This window comes from Thunnus albacares, chromosome 1 (assembly GCF_914725855.1).
Source record: "Thunnus albacares chromosome 1, fThuAlb1.1, whole genome shotgun sequence".
Lineage (NCBI taxonomy): Eukaryota > Metazoa > Chordata > Actinopteri > Scombriformes > Scombridae > Thunnus > Thunnus albacares.
The window spans coordinates 37,604,916-37,627,112 of record NC_058106.1 but is presented as its reverse complement, the minus strand read 5'-3'; the positions used below and the strand labels follow the sequence as shown (position 1 = coordinate 37,627,112).

The 22,197-nt window shown below is 39.5% G+C and overlaps 1 protein-coding gene across 1 annotated transcript in view; it reads right to left on the bottom strand.

Annotated features, from left to right (window-relative positions):
- The window catches only part of LOC122986650 (SH3 and multiple ankyrin repeat domains protein 2-like), a 254,098-nt gene that overhangs the window by 97,031 nt on the left and 134,870 nt on the right, over window positions 1-22,197 (bottom strand). Inside the window, exon 12 of the mRNA XM_044357941.1 lies at window positions 2,468-2,915. Coding sequence (XP_044213876.1) covers window positions 2,468-2,915 — 448 coding nt within the window. The remainder of the gene's footprint in view (window positions 1-2,467; window positions 2,916-22,197) is intronic.

Here is a 22,197-nt window from a genome sequence, read left to right as displayed (position 1 = left end):
CACATACAAACTTGCACGCATTTGCAAAGTGTCTGTAGGCAACCATAGCAACGGTTGCCCTAGCCAGAGTCTTTCTGGAGGCTCGTCTCCCCGAGGAACCCGTTATCATCTTGCATGGGGGGATGGTTGGAGAGGATGTATACTGTATATACAGTAAATCATGATGCCAGAGCGCCGATGTGCTGGCAGACACACATACTGGGAGTTTTCAAGCCACATCTCACATCAGGACAGTTCGTTTTGTATTAAAAAAGCAAAAAAACAAACAGAAAAAACACTGGAATGCCTTGGTTAAAGGGTTGATTCACCCAAATCGCAGAAATGTGGAGTTTTTTTGTCTGGGTTTTGGGCTTCCTATCATTGAAATTTCTGTTATTTTGTCCTCATTACTCTGGATAATTCACACACTTTACTGTGAACAGTTTTTATTGGAACTTCTTGAGGAAATAGTCCGTATTAAAACATGATGAGAGTGATGAGAACACTGGTTCTGGACAGAGATGTTACGGTTGAATGTTGCAGTTAGTCACACTTTATTTATGCAGGACGTGTTCTGCATTGACATGGTGCATGTGAGCAACCGGGTTAATTAGAGAAATCAAGTAATTACAGAACACTTACACGTGCACAGTACTGTAGTAAGCTTGTTACTGTAAATCCATGCACACACACACACACACACACACAGATGGTTAGTAATCAGATTTTTCCCCATACCATCGACCTTATTCTGGAGCCGTGGCTTAGTGATTTTAGCAATATTAGAGAAAGACGATGCTGCTTCCACTTTTTTTTGGAGGTGTGTGTGTCTGTGTCACAGCAGCCTGATGGCACAGTGTGAAGAGGAGAGACAGACAGCTCTTCCTCACACATTAAACAGACTGATTTTGATTTCATCCACCTGCTCTGCTGTTACTTTTTTCTCCTCCTGTCTGAAGTCTTTGACATGCACATGCGTACTTGCGTACAGATTAGAAACCCGGTTATGTATTTATACTTTGCTTTCTCCAGGAGAGGTCTAGCCGGGGAAATCAGGTTTTTTCTTAATCCTCTACCCCGATTACGGTAACCAGGTCTCTAGTTTAGATGACGTTTAAGAAATCGGCTTACTGGGGAAAGCCGACTGTAACCCGGTTAGTTGAGTGTAAGTAAACAAACTGACTGACTGAGCTCAAGATCTCTTTCATGAGAAAAACTTGATTGTATATAGTGTATATAACATCACAATGAGACAGTTTAGTCAGACAAAAACATATTACAAACATCAGAAAGTAAAACTCCTGCTTGTCTTTATGTTATTCTAGCAGTAAGATGCAGTTCAGAGCTGATATGAGGAGCTTTCATTACTAACCACCCTGTGATCTGGTGTCACAGTCGTTCACTTTGAGCTTAACTAACTAATTAGTCTTCTAAATGAAGCTTAGTGTAATATTCATTCATTCATTCATAATTTCACCCTTCATTCTCCCTCTCTTTCTCTCTCTTTCTCAGCTCTTCCTGCTCTCACATCAGCTGTTAGTGCATCACTTCTAGTTAACAAATCAGATTTCTCCACGACCCCTAAACAGCCAATTGCAGCCTAGCTGTCAAACTTTAAAACCGTGTCTCTCTCTGTCACCGTTAGCTGTCATTTCAGGCATAATCGCATCCACACCCACCCCATCCACCCCCCCAAGCCGCAACACCGGAGATCGCTCTTCGCTTCTCCATCCCGGATCATCATTCGTCTGCCTGACCTCCCGTTCCAACGAGGCCCCAAGTCTGCAGGAGCGGATACCACACCACCCCGATCCACGCCTCTCCATCACCGCCACCAGACTCCATTGGGGGGTTATCCTATTCATGCGTTTATCGCCCCCATCCATATTCAGCCAAGTAAGTCTCTCCTGATTGAAATGAAAACACAGGCATGCTGATGCTTTGTTGATGTCAGTGACGACCATCCGACAGCGGTGAGTGTGATAGCTGTCAGTAGTTTAAGGACGGTGGCAGCAGCACGAATAAACAATAGCTAAATATATTTCCACCGCTGTGATTATGACTCACCTCCATTGTATTGGATATTTCAGAGACAGGTATACTGCTAGAGGTAAGTGATATATGATTTTTTTAATATAATTTGGGTGAACTGACCTTTTAAGGACAATTCATGACTGATCTACATCAAGTCAAACCTTCAGAGATCTGGATGAAACGTTCTCTGAGGTGTAATTTTATTTCTCCAGATCAGAATCGATGGTGATGGCATCTTAAATGTAAATAATATATAATAAAATATCCAGCCCTGACCAGATCACAGCTGTGCTGGAACTCAACAGCAAAACATTGACAGTAAAATATTTGTGAGTCATATGAACACATCTGACCTCCAGGTTAGCCAGCGTGGATCTTGTGAAAAGAAAAAAAAAGAGAATAAAAACCCAGCGGACATGGACAGAGTGTCAATCAAACACACATAGATGCTCACCTGGGCTGACGTTGTGAAGGTAGAGCTCGTCTGGCCTCCTCCCCCAGCCGGCTGAGGGAGGGCGACCGGCTCCTTGCCCCCCTTCCCATGGTCCGGACCACCACGTTGCCATTGGGGCTGCCGCTGGGCATCTGCTGGAGCAGCTGGGGTGACAGGCTGCGATGTAATGCTGAGGAGCCAGGCTGCGATTGACCCTGCTGGGGGCCCCTGTGCAGGTGCGACTGGGCGTGTTGGTGCTGTTGCAGATGGGGGGCCCAGTTGCCAGGAGAACCGTGCTGCTGCTGCTGCTGCTGCTGGTACTGACTACCTGCTAGGTTGTTGTCACTGTTGGAGCGCAGGAGGACCCGTGGCGCTGATAACGAGGAGGGGGACTGGCCGTTTCCGCTGCCGTTGCCAGAAGACGGACCCCGGCGGCGTTTGGAGTAGGCTGGGGCCTCGCGGAAAGGCACTGAAAAGAAACGAGAAAGAGAAGACGCTAAATTTAGTGAATCTTTTTAGTATCAAACTCTTTGGTCCTTTCCGATCCTGTCTTACATGAATCTAGTTCAAGTTGAAGCACTGAAAGAATTTAAAGTGACAGTTGAAAGGAGAAGAATGAGAAGAAGAAAGAGAAATGGCTTGCAGACTAGAAAATGTGTACATTAAACACTTACATAATTTACATGAATTTTGTTTAACGTGGGTTCGCTTCTGCTAAACATTTTCAGTTGACAAATTCTAATGAGGATAAACTTCTTAAAGTTTTGATTGTATGGGAGCAGTTGTAGTGGAAACTCTGAAAGTTACAACTGAAACTGATGCACTGAAAGAATTAAAAGTGGCAGCTGTACTGATCATTCCAAGAACAAGAGAAAACAACTCACAGTTTAAAAAGATTAGTGATGAAGACGTATGATTCAAATGGAAGTCTGCTGTGGAAAAGCTGCAAGTGCAACCTTGACGTTTACCCTATCAAAATTAAATTTTTCATGGGCACAACTGAAAAGAATTCAAACAAACTGATTTTTTATCATTTGTACAGATGAATTTCTCACAGTTTAAAGAGTCTATTTAATAGTTTGGTTGTGTCCTCTGGTCACCAGACCTGCTCTACTTTATGCTGAGAATAAGTTTGCTGATCAGACACAAGTCAAAAGTTAAAATCAACAACAACAAAACATTATGTCCTTAACAAGTATTCTGTCTTTCTACAGTGGACGAAACCCTGAAGACACCACTATATACTGTAGACGTCCACAGCAGAGCTCCACTGTGTGTGTGTAGCTGAGTGATGATAAAGGGCCAGTAACCCTGAACTCTCTACCACTATTACAGCAGATGTCACACTAACCTTAGATCAAAGTGGTGATTTGCCAGTTTTTCTGATAACAACCAAACCATTTGTCAGTTTATGGCTGGAACAAGTATAAAAGGTGCAACTTCAGTGCAGCTGTGTTTCATCTGCTACAACATTAGCACTGTTCTCCAGTGTAATTGCAGTATGGTAATGCCTGTTAGACTAATACATGGCTATAGCACAAGCTGGCTAGAGTACTGCAATGTTTTTTTTTTTCAAGAATCAAAAACACTTAATATAATTCAAAATGCTGCAGTATGTTTCTATTATCTGCACCTGTTCCTCTTGTGCATGGTCCCAGCTCGCAACATCTGCAACAGAACGTCTGCTGATCAAAACAACATTTTGAGCAACACCTGTTTTAAAATCTGTTAGCGGGACTAAAATTAGGATTCTATTATTGATCTTCAAATCCTTTTGTGGACTAGCACTTGGATGTTGTCCATGTTAAACATCCTTTTTAAAATATGTCCCCGTAGAGATCCAAATAAAGTTTTAAAGGCACAGAGCTCCATCAGCAGTCGTCGCAAAGGTCTTCAGAGTGACTATAAACTCTGGATGGATGGTTTAGCTCCTGCATATATATCCAAGCTACTAGGCCCGTATACTACCATGCGGTCACTTAGGTCTTCCAACCAAAACCTGTTGGCCGTACCATGTGCCAAACTAAAAACCAAAGGCGACTGTGCTTTTGTTAACTCTAACCCTAACCCTAACCCTGGCCCTAGCCCTAGCCTTAACCCTAACCCTAACCCCCTAACCCTAACCCTAACCCTAACCCCCTAACCCTGACCCTAACCCTAACCCTAACCCTAACCCTGGCCCTAACCCCCACCCAGACTTTGGAATAATCTCCCCACTTCCATTAGATCAGCTGAATATGTTGACTGCTTCAAAAAACACCTAAAAACCTACTTTTTTTTAGAATGGCTTTCTCATAACATTTCATAAATTCAAATGTGTGCTCTGGGTGATGACTGTATGCTCGCTGTATTCGTATGTGTGAGATGTCTGTATGTGTTCTTGAATGTGTCTTTCATGGTTTTTGTGCCCTATTTTCTTTGTGTCCCAACGTCACTGTAAAGCACTTTGTAACCTGTGTTTAAAAAGGTGCTATATAAATAAAGTTTTACTTACTTACCTCTTGTGAATTGCAGTCTTTACTGAGCAGCTGACATTACTGACATTTTATTGTTTTAGTGTAGAAGTGGTAAAAGAATTGGTGAAAGTTTGACAGACTAGATTTGCACCATTATCAGGAGAAACATTAGGCTGACATCACCACATGATAAAGCTGTTCCTGACCTTGCTGTAGTGCTGTTCATCACTAATGGTCAGAGTCTACACAGGAAGCATCGACCTGCCATTGTTGTGATGTTTACGCTGGATCCAAAGAAACTCAGATAAATGGATGATAGTGACGACGGCAGAACATTCTCCTTTAATCACCCGTCTCGCTGTGATATTTTACCACCTAATGTCAGCGCTTTTCTACTTTTTACTTCCATTTCCAGACTCGTCTTGTTATCGATCGATCCTTTTATGAATTCCGTGTGAAGCTTTGTATTGCAATCTTCAGCGCCGCATAAGAGACCAAGGTCATGCTGACTTGCATCTGCACTGCTGAAGTGTGAACAAATATGGAATCCATATCAGTCTACACAACCAACCTTCACAGACACTTAATGTACACTATGTCAAGTTTTTTTGTTATCTCACTCTTGTGTCTCCTCTTCATTTCTCTTACTTCTACTACTAACCACAACAAAAATATATAAAAAGTAACTGACTAAATCATATATTTACAGCTGTGAAGGACAAATAATGTATTTTAAAGTGTTATTTTGAAAATCCTGGATTGTATCCATAAGAAGCTGACATTCTGATGCTCGTTAATTTCCAGGAGTTGAGCACATATTGTACAATTAGCATAATAAAAGGGGTTGACTGTGCTTCCACTCACTCGGTCAGACTTTAATTAGTACATCTATTGACCAGACTGAAGCCTCATTCATGAGGACAGATCTGCATTGTCTGCCTTGGAAGGTTAAAGAATCTGTTCAACGCATGCGTGTGTCCCTGTTAAGGGGCCTGTGCTACTAAAGATGGATTTATAGCTGAGCCTAAAGGGGTTACAGTGAAGCTATACACATATAGCCACAGCGTGTGCATCTGGGCTACGGAGATACAAGGTGGAGACTTCAAAAACTGATTGATTGCTTGTGTTTTCTCCCACAACTTTCTAGCTAGTGATGCTGATAGTGGATACAACACTAAGCCAGTTGAAGATATCTGATCCTTTTCAATAACACACATCCAACAAAGTGATCTCTGCTGCAAAGCCTCTACTCACTTTAATCACTGCTCTCTACTGGGGATGTGTCTGAATACAAATATATTATTTGGCAAAGCACAAATAGTGGGTTTTATACAAATATTTGTTTCATACAAATATTTTAAAAATTATTTGTTTTTGGGAAGAAAAAAAAAAAGCATGTCAAATACCAGTTTGCAGGTCGGTTACATCGTTATCTCAGTATCTCTCCTCTGCTCTGCTGTTACATCTATCAGGGGTAAGTCCCAAGAGACTCCATAACCTGTTGTTCCCCTTCTCCTTTCCACAAAGTTAGGTTGTAAAAAATAGGCAATAAATGAAAAGTGCAAAGCAAGATCACCTTTGAAGTTCTACTACATGTTACATGGTGTGCTGTCTCCGTGTTATGGGTGTATAAATAGGTAGAGGTCTGTCTGCAATGAGTCTATGAGTAAAGTGTTAGTTCAGTAGTCAGCACAGTTGTCTATGATCTGGGAGACTCCAGTTCAAAACCTGGTGTGGGGACCTCCTTCGTAAGGTAATTTATTCATGAACACTTATTGTAACACTTTAATTTTCTAAAATTAAAAGCGTAATAAAAACAAAAACAGGATTTTTAAGCCTCTTTCCACTTTTATTCGAATACAAATACAAATAATTTTGCTGCCTCAACAAATACAGATACAAATACAAATACTGGACTCTCTGCACATCCCTACTCTCTATTACAAGGAATGAAAGAATGTAAAAACTGTGATTGCACAGCTGTGGTTGGTAAGTTACCTTGATGTAACACCGGTTCTATGAGTGCGTAGCCCTCAAAGTGAATGACAGTATATAAACACTATGGGGAACTTAAATAAAGAAATATAGAAGAAGAGAAAGCTAACTCTGATCACATATAACACATCCATCTAGTGTTGTGGTGTTGCGAAATCTGATGCCAAACTACCATCAAAGGTATCTGAAGACTTTACCCCTTTTGCATCCAGTATAAACCACCTCAAACCATCAGCGCACTGTGCTGGAAACAAAGTGCACATCAGCATTCGTACACCACAGGGGAGAAGATGGAGAAGAAGTATAAATAGCTTACCTTTTCATTTTGATGTGCTATTTTTTCCTCTCAGTGACGTCAGATTTGCCAGAAGACTGTATGAACACACACACACACACACACACACACGTCTGTCTCTCTATCCATCCATCCATCTATTGACCGCCTGTTCTGCCATTATTGTACACGTCCTGTCATTTTCTTCTTGATCAATCCATCAAAATCTAATATCTCTCTCTGACTTTGGGCCACACGCCAATACAAGACAGCTAAAAAAAACCAATATAGGAAATAAACGCCTCTCCTAAACACTTACAGCAACTCAACGACACACACACACACAAGTATTGAATTGCGATTGGTGATTGGCCATGGCTTCACGCTGCTCTCTGACCATCATTAGCATGATTATCAGGATTACGGTGAGCAGGAGCTGAGTTCCACTGGCCCCCGCTGCTGCCTGCGCTATACCGTTGGACTGAACCAGTAATGGAGGTTGGCCTTGATTTCCCCATGGATACACTCCTCCATTACACTGTGAGATGACGAGCCTACAACTGCCATCACCAGCCATCTCCTTGCGAATTACAGCAGTGCAAGGAGAGTAGAAGCAGAACAGGGCCTGCAGCCATTCCAATAAGCATCTCCTGATTAGGAGCTGATTAATACAATCATAGCGGGCTAGCGTTGTCGCCTGTTAGCCTTTGGTTGCAGTTTCCTGGCAGTCTGAATATCTGAAGCGGGATTCACTGAGTCATTATCACTTTCCCAGAAATCTCAGACCTCTCTCTCTCTCTCTCTCTTGGTGTCTACAACAGACGTGTTGATGAAGAGGAAGAGGTGCAAACATCTAATGAGCTAGCACATTTAGGGGTGACCAGGCTATCATACTCCGAGCTGGCTGGCGGGGGCAGGTTTGAACTTCCCTTAAACATAAACACAAATGCATCGACTCGCTCCCTCTTTCTCTGAATCTCATGCACACAATGGCCTCAAGCAAATTAATTATGAAGTAAAAATGGGGGGAGGGGTTGGGGAGTCAAAACAATCAGAACATCTTATGTAACAGTTAGAAAAGCAATCAGTGGAATCTATATAATTAAATGCTCTTGAAACAGAGAACGCATGTCAGAGGTCAGCGAGTCTGGAAGCACTCCAAGCCAAGATAAATGATGACATTATGCTAATACACTCAGCTGTTACAGGAAGGCAGCTCCAATGCTGTTTGTCTCTTCATTCTTTACTTGGAGACCCATTAGCTTCCAATAAGTGGTCACTATAGTCTCCCTGGGGGTCCATACAACACACACAACGATAAAACTAACAGCAATTTAAAATCAGATTGATCAGCAAAACAAGAAAAGGCTAAACAAGCCAAATATAGAGGTAGGAAAATAACAGAAATGACTGAAAAAGTGGAGAAATAAAAAAATTGTCAAGATTGAAACAAAAAGAAAATCAGAAATAATCAAAAAGGTTCCAAAACCACAATAACTTAAAGTGACATCTATGTAGGATTCATCAGATTTTGTTTTATTGACTTTTTAAAAGAAAATCTACATTTGATGATTTGAATTTTGCCTCCACAGTCATGATAATTAATGCATCTCACACACAATAGCATGGAAGGAACTCAATAGTTTCAGTTAAATAAAGAGAAAATGAAAGGCAAGACTTTCATTTCAGAGCTTGTGAACGTGAAGGTTCAGAGATTCAGTTTGTTCCGTTCTGCAGAAATGATCAGAGCAGCTCCGCATGCTGAGATGTATCGTCAAACTCTAGATTTCACAATATCCAAAACTCTGGAAAGAAAATCTCATATCAACCCAAACCTGCTTGGTTTTGTGCGCTTCAACAAAATTTAACCAGTCAACTAAAACATGCATCCACCACCGGTCCAGACAACCACACAGATGTAATAGATTGATGGACAAATCCACAAACTGAGTACTGTGCACAATAAATCAATCATTCTTCATTTCCTCAAGACTGCACTCATTAGAAAATGACAGCGATGGTTATTTGATCAAACACTTAAAACAACTCAAGTTTACATTTTAGGACTAGACTTTAAGATAACTGAAACCCACAAATAACGACTATTTCCACCGACATACACAGATTCTTTGAGTAGTTGCTGCCAGGAAGTATCACATACTGAATGACTGAGTGGATACGAAGACAACACACGGAGAGACAGGTAAGCTATGATTAGAGTCACATCACCTGGCAACTGTCAATATATTACAAGAAGATAATCATTCATCAGAAAGACTTTCCTTCGCTAATTTACACTGCAGTACATATGACAAAGAGAAAGAAATGGAGGAGAGAACTCTAAATCTGGAAGGGATGTTGGATGGAGTGATGACGGCAACATGGAACTCTAGAGAGAGCTGGAGGAGAGACGACTTCATCAGAGAGAGATGAACTGCAGCTGAGCTGCAGCTCTGCATTAAAAACTAATCAACTGGATTATAAAATAATAACTGTTCTCTCATTTACAGGATATTGCTGTTTGCTGTTTGCTCTGCAGGGAGGGAGCGTCCAACTCTGACACTCATGACTACAGTTTGCTTCCTGTCTCTGAACACTGACAACCATCTTAACCTTTCAGAAAATGCTCATTAATTAATTTAGTAACAGTCAAGCGAGTTTTAAAGGGCAGACAAACAATGTCGTCATGCCAATAGGGACATCAGATCAGGTTAGATGACGTTGCATACATCCACTAGCAGAGGATATTTAAATTAAGATGACTCTATTCAATTTAAACCTGCAATAACAGATTTTGGCCACTTGTTTCAGCAGAAACAAGTAGTAAACACAGAACTCACATATCATCAGCTTATTTCCACATCCAGCAGTTACGGAACAACATTATCATTCAGGTGGAGTCGTGTTTCTGTCCACCTGGTGAATGTGAGTCCAATATTCACTCTCTTTTAGCTCTGTTTTTTGTTCTCCACCAACTCCTGAGGGAAATATCTGGCTCTTTAGCTGCTAAATGCTCCACTATGTTCACCAGCTAGTCTACAGCTAACTGTGTCTGTTTGCCGTTTGGTGCTGAGCAGGTAGTGTACAGTGGCTTTTTACAGTTTTTTCTCTGAAAACAGCTGCCTGCTGCGGCCCAAAACAACGCTATGAGACGTTGAGAGTGAACCAAACCAGTAAAGTTGCAGCCGGACAGATAAACAATGAGCTGAAACTCACTATAAAGCTCCGTAAAGCCGAGAGGAGCTGTAGAGTCACTGATAATTCTCTGTAGGTTCATCACTACGACCAACACATTACACACTGACACATCAGACATTATTATAAAAATATTCATTATAGCTACTTAAGTGAAATTAGCTACTGCCATACTCAAGTGGCCATCAAGGTGAAACAACCAGTAAGTGTCGTTCTACACTGGCTTATTTTGAATTAAGCCTATAGGTTTTATTTTTTGAAAAAAACAATTAGTAAATACTAATATTAATATTACAGTTGCAAAGTTCCTGACTGAAGAAGACCTTCACTTAGACTACATGTTTAGATGTGCTTTACATAAAACATTAAAAACATTAAGACAAAGTGCAAAAGAAACACATTATAAAAGGACATTTAAATACAATTAAAATAGTTATTTAAGAGTTAAGACAATATAAAATAAAAATAAGCTAAAATATAATACAACAAATAAGAAACAAAAGTTACATTGCAGTGCAAGAAATGAATTTTAAGCTACAATAAATGAAATTCTTCACACTATCTTGTTTTTATAACAGCCAGAGACGTTAAACTCTCTATACTGTTACTTTTTCATCTAAATCTGATGGCTATTGAATCAAATTGTGTTCTGTGCTCTCATATAGTCGTTCTAATGTGTTTTGGATGGAGGTGAAATGTTCTTGAGTCCGTTTCCTTCTGGATTAATTGGGCAATTTCCAAAATTGCTACCTTTTTACCTCAGTTTCTGAATTCTAAATGTACAATTTATGTCCTTTATTTAGTCTCCAACAGAATTCTCAGAATGGAACAAAAAACATCCCAAACGAGTTGCTCACATTTTATAAAAACCCCACAACGCAATGCTTCGAGATGACAGATGGGGAAAATACAGTTATGTGACACTACACTGTCAGTCATGACGCAAAATGGAGATGATTCATAAGTTCTCACAATCTCTATTTACTCCTCACCATTTATAGTTTTTTCGTAGTGTTTCTGTGGAAATGATTCAGATTTTGTTTCACGTTTACTGTGAAAATGTGAACTTGAACAAGTTCTCATGTGAATTATAATATCATTAATTTTAAGAAGTGACTCAACTGCACGCACAGTTTTTGTCACGTTCAGGTTTATTTGTCAACTGGAGCGAAACCTTTCATTCACTGGTTTGGATCTTTCCAGTTTCCAACATGTAAAGCTGATCTGATCTGACAAGCAGAACTCAGAAAGCTTAAAGCGTAAGTTCTGTAACACTGCAGACATTACAGGTACAAATCTGTTACTACAGACATTTAAATCTGTTGGAATACCAGTCAGTTTTTCCAGAACAGAATAGAATATGTTCATTTATTGCAAAGACAAACAAAACTGAAATTATTAAACATCTTCTTATAAAAATTGTCTTTACTAACTAGATCTTAAATTCTGCCACTAGAGGCTTCATTGACATCATCATCATTAATCTCATATTTGCCTGCTGGACCTTGGTACAAACTTGCAACCTGTGCACACACAATGCAATACAGACATTTCACTCATTCACTGTACATCAAATACACTCCAACACCTCTATTTTTATCAATACATCCAACCATTACTGCCGATGAGTGTTTCTTTATGAAGACATGACTATAATAATAAAAATAACATCGGATGTATTAGTGTAACTGAAAAGCTGTCAACTCTGTTCAGTCCTAAAGAATCCAGGTTTTTGGCAGCATCTCCTCGCCTGTAGCCCTGCCTGCGAGTCCCCATTGAGAAAATAGCAATGTCAAACCCACAAACATGGTTTCACACATGGGCAGATGGATGGGCTGGTTAGGTTCTGTTTGGGTTTGGCTGAAGGAAACGGTACGTAGTTCATGCCTGGGGTGTGTTTTCTCCTCCACCTTGGAGTCCCACTTTTTCTTCGTTCTCTGTGACCTAAAAACTAGTCCAATGCCTGCGCTGCCTCCTTTTCTTTCGCCCGAACAAAAAAAAAAAAAAAAAAAAAAAAAAAAAAGACACAACTCGCGGATTATTCTTGTAACCTAAATACGCGCCGACCTACCTCCGTCCTAACTACCACGATAAAAATACCTCAAACGATGCTAAGCACTTTTAAAAAGCGAGATAAGTGATGCATGTGTACTTTTCTCAATGATGCGACTGAAAATTGCTCCGCATCCACCTCAGGTTGAGAGTGGAGGTATTCAACGAGCTCTAAACACCCGGGAAGTACAAACAAAGAGTGAGCAGGCTTCTTACCTTCCTTTTTTAAGGCATTAATGATCGACTTCATTTTCACTCCTTTGCTACTCCGACTTGGCGTCACGGTTCGCGCGCATCACAGGACTTTTTAGACCCCCGAGTTTCCCTTTCAGCACCATGGACAGCGACTAGGCGGAGAGGGGCAGCCGCGCGCAGCGCACATGATCCCGCTCACACCTTCCACTACCGCCGCCTCCCTGGTAAGCCAGCACGACCCCCTCCGCTAATTCACACACACACACACACGAATTAAGCCCGCCCCTCACACACCTCCCTCTCTCCTTGTCTTTCTCTCTCTCTGATGAGGGAGAGTCTGCACTGCACAACTGCACAACTGCACAGTAGTAATATAGTCCAAGCAGAAGTCCTTGTAGCGACTGTAACAGTATAAACGTGGGAGCAGCAGTAGAAGAAGCATGGAGGTAGAAAAGTTGTGTTTAATGTTGTAGTTGAGGTAAAATCTAATGTACAGACCGGTTTCAAATGAATACAACAGTGCAGATGTTTCACAGTGTATGAGCTCAGTGTGTAGTTATTAAAGATGTGACAAAGATATTTCAAAGTTGAATAAACTTGCTGAACAAACTGAGGAGCAAACTTTCCTCAGCTTGACCTCAAACACATTTCCTGCTGGTTGTTTTGCAAATCTGCAAACACACACAGTGATATATGTGCAATAGGTGACATCTGCCTGTCATTATATCAGTCAGGCTCTAACAACAATATTAATAGAGAAAGATGACACGTTAAAGGGAAAACCTGGATAAATGATGGAAGAAACATAACAAATGCAGATGTTTCCATGCAGAACATGATGGCTCACTGAAGGGCTTGATGAGTGTGAAAATGATGTGAATCATACTGTACGCTGTCACCTTCACAGTCACCACGACAACCATTCTGTGAAGTGTCTCAGTCATCCAGGTCGTAGTATATCCAAAAAGATTTGAGTCAAAGGCTCCTGGGACTGTACCAGACTACTGTACCAGTTAGAACTGGACTGAACCAGTTGCTCTTGACTCAAGGTTTTTGGACACATCTCAACCCAACCTATGGAAGATTTTGGCTGAGATGCTTTTTTGTTGGTTTTTATTTTAGTTTGTATATCTCACATCTTGATGGTTTAGTGTGATAACCGCTTGATAAAATATAACAGTTTTACAGTACATTGCATATATTTGCATATCATGCCGTTCAAAGATAGGACGGAAAATAAATCCTGTTGTTCTTCAGTGATCTGAAACATTTAATGTCAGTTAACCTCAGGGTCAACAAGGATCTTGCACTCCACACTGAAAAGTAGAAAGAATTACTTGCAAAACCTTGCAGATCCAATTAACGGGTGATGAGCTCGTGGTTTTAGCCAGTAGCCACTTTGGTTTTTCTTTTGTTTTGGCTTCTCCTTCTTCTGACAGTGAAGCGATCATCTGATAAACAGCAGGACGGGTTGCGTGTTGGTTCGAAGGTTTTCAGCAGAATAACTGTTATTTGCAGCGTCAGACAGACTCACACATTCAGTGAAAAGAGTCTGTAACAGACAAGAGGTGCGAGTTTCAAATGTGAAAGTTCAGCTAAAAGAAGAAGAAGAATATCAGATGCTGGACATTAACACCAACATCGTATCTGTCCACTGCAGAAATGCTACGTAATATAAGAACAATAAATGAGCTTCAATACAAAAATAACAGAAATGATACTGGTCTTTTCCCATCATTTACCAGTTTCTCCATTAACAGACTGATTATCAAAGATTGTCCCGTTAAGATGATGAAATAATATTCAGTCGTGTGAATCTCATTTACAGTCGCAGCCTCAGGTGTTTAGTTCATTTGCTCATATATAATATTAATAAAACATGAAAAGAACAGAGAAAATAACAACTGACGGTGCAGATTGAAAAAAACCCCAAGAGACACGTACACACTATAAAAACATCTCTTCTTCAAAACAAACACATGGAAATAAATATGGAATGCAAATCAAAGGCGAATATAAATTCATGTACACCAAGTTCAGAAATAGAAAGGAGAGCAGAAATATGCCTGAATATACAGTATGTGAGACGGAAAGAGAACGTTGTTTTACTGGTTAAAACCTTAAAGAAAACTGGCTTCATAAAACCTAAAAAGAAAGAAAATTCATACTGTAAAAATTAAGATTTATAGATTCTATAAGAGATTCAAACATTTAAAAAACTCAACATCTGAAAACATGATAAACATTCACGTGAGATAAAAGTAACTGAAGAGAAAATAACCATAATATTCAGTTTACTTGTGTTTAGAGAGATGAGATAATGATAAGAAGCATTTTGGATTAATTAAACTATAGTGTCACATTATGTCTAATGAGCCAAATAAAGAGATTAAACACACAAAAGGAAAATCCCAGTTTAAATGAGAAGTTAATCTTGGTTTTCCAGGAGAGATGGACACAAGTTTACAGGAGAACTTTGTATTTTAGATCTGGAATTATTAGAAGTCAAACACATATGATAAATAAAAAGACTTCCTCTGCTAACACTTCAATTATTTCAGTGAAGACACCATCTGCTTCATAACTGATGCTTCTCAGGTTCCAGATCAACTATTTATACTATTATACACCTTATAGTGGTTTTAAAGTTAACTTTGAAACATCCGTATCATCTATTAATGAGGACAAATTTAAAAAATGGAAACATGTTCGTCATTGAGATTTTGACAAGCTTGAATGAGCTGATACATGTCAGAAGTAAAATATTAATAAAGGTTCTTAAATTGAGTCTAAATTAGGATATTCACACAACATTTATATCAAACCTCGGCTACTGCTCAGTTATTTGATGTAACGCCTCTGAGACGTGTTTAAAGAAACTTCAGATTTCATAAAACTGAGCTGTTAGATGAGATCTGCGTTGTTCTTTTCATATTAATGTAAATGTCAATTAAAATCTTCTGTCTGTTGTTATTTCAGCATGAAGTCACCTGGAACAAAACATCACATTTCTTTTCTGTTCTGACTTTTCTTTGGTTGTTGTTTTTCTGCCTAATTATTGAAAACACTTACTGACGTTATTATTTGAATTTGACTTTTTCCTCTTGTATTTGATAATGTTGATTTTTGATTTATTGTATTTCATCTAATGATGGACTCAGGAAGACTAGCAACCACATTGTGGAAGCTAATGGGGATCCAAACGAAGTCAAAATAAACAACAGACATGACATTGGTATTAAAGAAATACGTCAGGAACAACATTACTGAATTAGATGAACAGTAGTCTAGTAGTGTCTGTAAGTATATGTACACACATGTGTTATAAGACCTGTTATAATGTGATAACACATTTAAAAAAATGTATTAAATTAAGAAGTTTTCAATAATTCATGCTGAATTGAACCAGTGAGTCCAGTTCTTTGAAACAAGCAGCATCATTTCGATGAGTGGTCGGTTTCCACTCGAGGAAGTGAAGCTGCACAGAGGAAGATAACGAAAACACGCGCTCTGAGAACGAAGCCGAGCCGAATGGATTAACAGCTGATGATGGAAATTTTGGATTTATTCTAGTTTGCTTTTCACAAAGTCACCACACATCCAGGATTTGATATCAGTCCGTTGTTGTTGGGAGTATGAGGATGAAGAGGAAAAAAAAAAAAAAAAAGATTGTGAACGAACGATGGACTGGTGAGCAGCTTCTTTGAGAAACAAATCCTTGGTGTTGCTAAGCAACTCGGAGGGGGGATGGCTTCATACATCATTAAAGCGACGCTTCCACACCCGCGTGCACACCTGCCTGTTGTATGATGTAATGTACATCCATATGACTCCCTCAGTACTTGTCATGCTTCCACTTTGTTTGATTTCATGCTCTGCAGTCGTGTGAAGCCATCTGCTTACACATTGTCCCGGCTAATGAAGGCTTGTTAAAAACCGCGTCTCTATCTCTCACTCCATTCTTTTTCCTTTCCGCTCTAACTTCAAAGCGTGTTGACACACTGATACAAATTCATCCAAGAACTGACCCCGCTAAAGAGCAACGTACCAGATGGCTACATGCAAAACATATGTTGTCATAAACTATGCAATAATTCAGTGATGAGAGCAGATTTCTTTTCACGTTTATGTCCATACTGTTCTACTGCCTTTCATCCAAACTAGCTGAGACATGAAATACAAGAAAAAAATACATTTCATTTCCAGCTTTTTAGTATTTTCAAAATAAAACTCATATTTTTTTTTCTTTTGTTAAAAATAATTAATTTTGAAATCAAAGAAACTCTGCACTTACAGGTTTGTACTGAATTCACACTTTAAGGGAAACACACTACATGGCCAAAAGTATGTGGACACCCCAACGTTCAGAATCAGAATCAGAAAAGCTTTATTGATCCTGAACAGGGAAATTGTGTTGTTACAATTGCTTCATTGCTCAACACACACTTAGGAAAGAGGAAGTAAAAATATGCAAAAAGTAATGTGTGAAGCGGTATGGACAAAAGTGCAGAAATGGAAATGTGCAGAGTAGTTTAACAGTAATTTAACAGTAAATGAACCATAATGTGAAGAGGTAAACTGTATAATGTGGGTCAACAGCAGAGTACTGATGGAGTTGTGCAGAAGTAAATGATTTACAGTAATTTAAATGTAAGTTAGCAGTAGCGACTGTAGATTGTGGATGTTGTAAATATTGTTCAGCTTCAGCAGAAAGAGGAGGGGTTGTGTATCTGGACGACTGCAGGAAGGAAGGAGCTCCTGTGGCGTTCAGTGGAGCATTTCGTCATTCTGAGTCTCCAGCTGACCAGAACACTGCGTGGACGGTGGGAGACGTCCATGATGGAGAGGACAACATCCTCCTCTCTGCAGCAACATGCATTCGACCCATATGTTATAGTCGAAAATGTGATTCCAACACCATGCTCATTAATCTGCTGCTATAACAGCCTCCTCCTCCTCCTCCTCTGGGAAGAATCTCCACAAGATTTTGGAACCTGGCTTCAGGGATTTGCTCCCATTCAGCCACAAGAGCATTAGTGAGGTCAGCCGCTGAGTTCTGACAAGGCCTGGCTCGCGTCCCGGTTCATCCCCAAGGTGTTGGATGGGGTCGAGGTCGGGGCACTGTGCAGGACAGTCAAGTTCTTCGATACCAAACTGGGGAAACCATTTATCTACGGAGCTGACTTTGTGCACGGGGACGTTGTCTTGCTGACACAGGAAAGGACGTCCCCCAAACTGTTGCCACAATATGTGAAGCACACTCTAAAAATGATGTATGTATGCACAGTTCCAGGTCTTTATTTTTTATTCAGGGGCTCTACTGGAATATCTTTGCATGATTTACAGTTAAAAACTCCTTATTTAACTTATAATGACCCGTTATGCAGCCTCTCAGTTCAGCCTCTGTCTGAAACAGGCTGTTTTACCTCAGAATTTGGAACTTTGGCCATGTTTAACACAGACAAGTAAATTCTGTCAACTATGCACTAAGACAAATATAAAGCCACTCATCATTATTTGTAGGTAACATCCGTCTGTGAAGGAACATACTGGATGTGGCACACACACATTCCAGATAGCAGGTAATTCTCTGTTTCTACTGAACCATGTTTATCAGTGAATGCAGCTCACACCGCTCCACGTGAACTAGTTGGATCTAATTATATCACAGAACAATACTAACGAGTAGCTTAGATGTTTGCCATCCATTAAATGAACGTTCCCTTCAGGGCTGTACAGTGTGGTAATGTCCACCTCGTGCTCCCTGCACAACGATAAAAAGCTTCATACTGAAGGTGACGTGTTGTAGCAACTTAAAGGACGGTTCTCATTCCTCCTGTTCATACTGGATATTAAAAGATCCTTCAAATGTGTTTTCAATGGAAGTGATGGAGGCCAAAATCCACAGTGTGTCCACACAGTCATTTAAAAGTCTCTGAAGCTTATATGAGGCTTCAGCAGTCTGAGTTAGTCATATCAAGTGGATATCTGACACATTTACAGTCTTTTTAGCATCGAATTCCCTCTTTGTGTTTCCTCGGACAGTGTTTCCCTGTTGAGCTGCAGGTGGAAGTATAGTAACAAAAAGAGGAACTTTGGCACTAAAAAGACTGTAACATTGAAAGATATCTACTTGATTTGACTCATCTGGACGCTGAAGCTTCATATTAGCTTCAGATAAACTTTTAAATACATTTTTGTCCCCCTTCACTTCCATTGTAAGGTCATTATGAAGGGATCTTCTAATGGTCAGTATGAACAGGAGGAATGATTACAACAAGAAAAACAAATCCTATTTCAATGTTCATATGTGCACAGTACTATTGTTCTGAGACAGATTTGAAAAATTGTGAATCTGTTCATCATATGGATGAAAAAAATAAAATAAATCTGCATCAGTGTAAGTTTTCCTTCCTTGCTGACAGGATGTTGATGTGAGCGTCTGCTGGTCCTTCTTCCTGCAGTCACTGCCGGCACAATCAGCCAAATATAGCTTTGAGGATTTGAGAGAGTGTGTATAAAACACACATCACAGAAGAGATGCTTGTTTAAGGAAGATGAACATTTCAACAGTGATGAATAAATTAGCGTGTAGCCATCATTTATTCATGCATAAATACATCCTGTATGAAACCGCTTAATCGCTGTAGAAGATCAATGACTCTCAGTGTGACTTATGTTGCTTTAGGGCTGTTGTTTCTGCTTTGTATCACTTTTTAATGAGAAGTTACACAGTTAGTTCACAAATGCACACAAATCTTTTCATTATCTTATATCCTGTTGATTATTTTTTTGATTAATTGATCAGGAAATAGTGAAAAATGACCATCAGATTTTCAAGCTGATGCCTTCAAGTTGCTTGTTTTGTCAAGCCAACAGTCCAAAACCAGAAAGGCTTTCTGTTTACAGTAATATAAAACAGAAAAAGCAGCACATTTTACATTTTGAGAAGATTTTTGCTTGATATAAGGTGGATTTTTGTTTAATTAATGACCTACTAGAAATCTTTAGCCTTTGATAAATCTCCTATGTGTGCACACATTGTGTTTATATGGACGCTGCCTCACTATCTGCCAGAGGAATCTGTTCCACGCTGACAGTATTGCAGACTGGAGCCACATACAGTAAGAAGAGCTTGGACCGGCCTCAGTCGCAGCGTCTCCTGCCAAAACAAATCAAAGCCTGCTTGAGAGTTCAGGAGGTGGAGGGAAAATGAGCCAAACCCCCCGCCAACCCCCCCCACCCACCCCAAAACATTTCAACTGTTGCAGAATCAAAACAAGAGAGGAAGAGAGCCTGACGATGTATGAATGTGTGCGAATGGAAATCCCAAATGTTTTCCTGATTAACTGATTATCCCTCCAGTGTTTACCGCACAGTTCATCTCCCAGACGCAGAAGGTGACGGATTCAACTGTTTCCATATCACAGCTGCGTCAAGCGGGAAAGTCTGACTGACCAGGCTGCAATAATCACTGACATTAGGAGCCACATATAGAAAAGAACAAGGCTCAACATGAGGTTCAACACAGCGGGAAACATGAGAACAAATATCTTTCTTTCTTTCTTTCTTATTTATTTATTTAAACCTCATAACTCCAGCTTTTCAGCAGAGGTTTGAGAAAATCCTCCAACCTCTGACTCAAAAAAAACATCAAGATGCATCAAAAAACAAACAACCAAAAAAAAAACATATTTTTTTCCAGCTCATGACAAGTTGGAAAACATTTCAGTTACCAGGCTTTCATGAAATGCACCAATGATTCCCAAACTTTTCTTTGTCTCAGGTTTCCCCGACATCCTCAATAGATCAAGAACCGATTCCTCAACACGACCATTTATGATCCAAACGTCTTCTTTTGAATTGATTTTTGATTTTATTTATCACTATTAATTATATAAAAGGTACATTGGACAAGTTTGCATTCGCACAACTAACAATCTATTAATCTGCTGCATTTTCTCCTTTATTCCATTAATAATTTAAGCCATGAAATGTATATAATTTGTTAGAGGTCACTGTGACGTCTTCAGGTAGCTTGTTTTTTCAGACTAACAGTCTTCAGATATTCAAGAGAAACAGCAAATTGTGACATTTGGGGAGCTGGAGCCAGAAAACATTTAGAATTTTTGTTTGAAAAATTCTAAGAAAATGTAAACAGAAAGCAAATCTGACTGATGATTATCAGCGTGACTGAACATCTGCTGATTCAACTTAATACCTTAAATTTACTGAACTCGTTATCTTTAGCTGAGTTAACTTAACTCAGACGACTAAATATTCAACCTCTGTTCAGTTAACTCATATTTTTAAAGCAGCAGGACTTACAGCACCAGTCAAAAAGTTTGGACACATTTTCCCAATTCCAGTGTGTCCAAACCTTTATCTGGTACATTTCTGAGTTCAACCAGCTTCAAAAGTTTTAAACTTGCAAATCATTTAAGCTAATCTACAGCTTTTCCACATACGCCATGTTAACTGCAGAAGTGGGAATCAATGCTTTACGTTCGTATAGGGGTGAGGTGTTGGGGTAAACATAAACTTGCTGACATTTATATTTATGGAAAACGAGCAAATAAGACAAAAGAAATTCAGCTGATTTCTGTCAAACAGGATGTTTGGGCAGTTATGTGATTGTTGCTTTGGTCTGAATGAGAACAAACTGGCATCATGAAATACGGCCAGACATACATTTCATAATAATGAGTTAAATGAACAAAAATATACACATACTTGATGGTTTCCCTATTGTATGCTTATATATTTTGTCTGCATTTATTCATGTAATTAGGCCTGTTTATTTCATATCTTATTTATTCATTTATTTTATAATACAGAGCAGTTTAGGTTTCCATATAGTCATAATAAGTAGCATCAAAATGATTTTATTTATGCAAATACATAAAAAAAAAAGCGTTTCTGAATGTATAATTAATTTTTATATATGGGGGGATCACGGTTCTTCCTTTTAACCACTACCTCTCTGTGCGTATATAAAAATAATAAATAACTCCCGATGCATAAACATCGACTCCCGTCTGCCCTGCGTGACTTTCTGGCGGCTGACAGGTTTGTTTTCCTGCTGTGTGTCAACCAGCTCTGGAAGATTTTTTTTTTAAAAGTAATTTTTTAAAGCTTCCTGCAGGAATCAGTCTGTGTTCAGTTCCAGTTTAAAACAGAGTCCAACTTTAAGAATAAGAAGCAAACAGAGAGAGTTCACCTCTAAACTGTAAATTCTGCAGCAAAACAGGACTCGGTGATTGTTTAAGGTGTGCGTGTGAATATGTCACGTGCATGTGTGTGTGTGTTTTTTGTGTATTTAGAAGTGTGGTCAACACACACTCCCTGACGGATTATCACACTCTGGCAGCGGGCGGTCTAATATGCCCGTCTGTCAATCATTCTTACACAGGCTTACTGCTGTATGAAGAGGAGAAATACAACGGATATCTTCTACAGACATCCTCGCCATACAGTCGCTCATTGTTCTCACTTCCTGTGTGTACATTTTTGTCTCGTTGTAGAGTGACAGTAAATTCTAAAGAGCCTAAATAACCTTTTTTTTTTTATAACGCTCTGCTGCA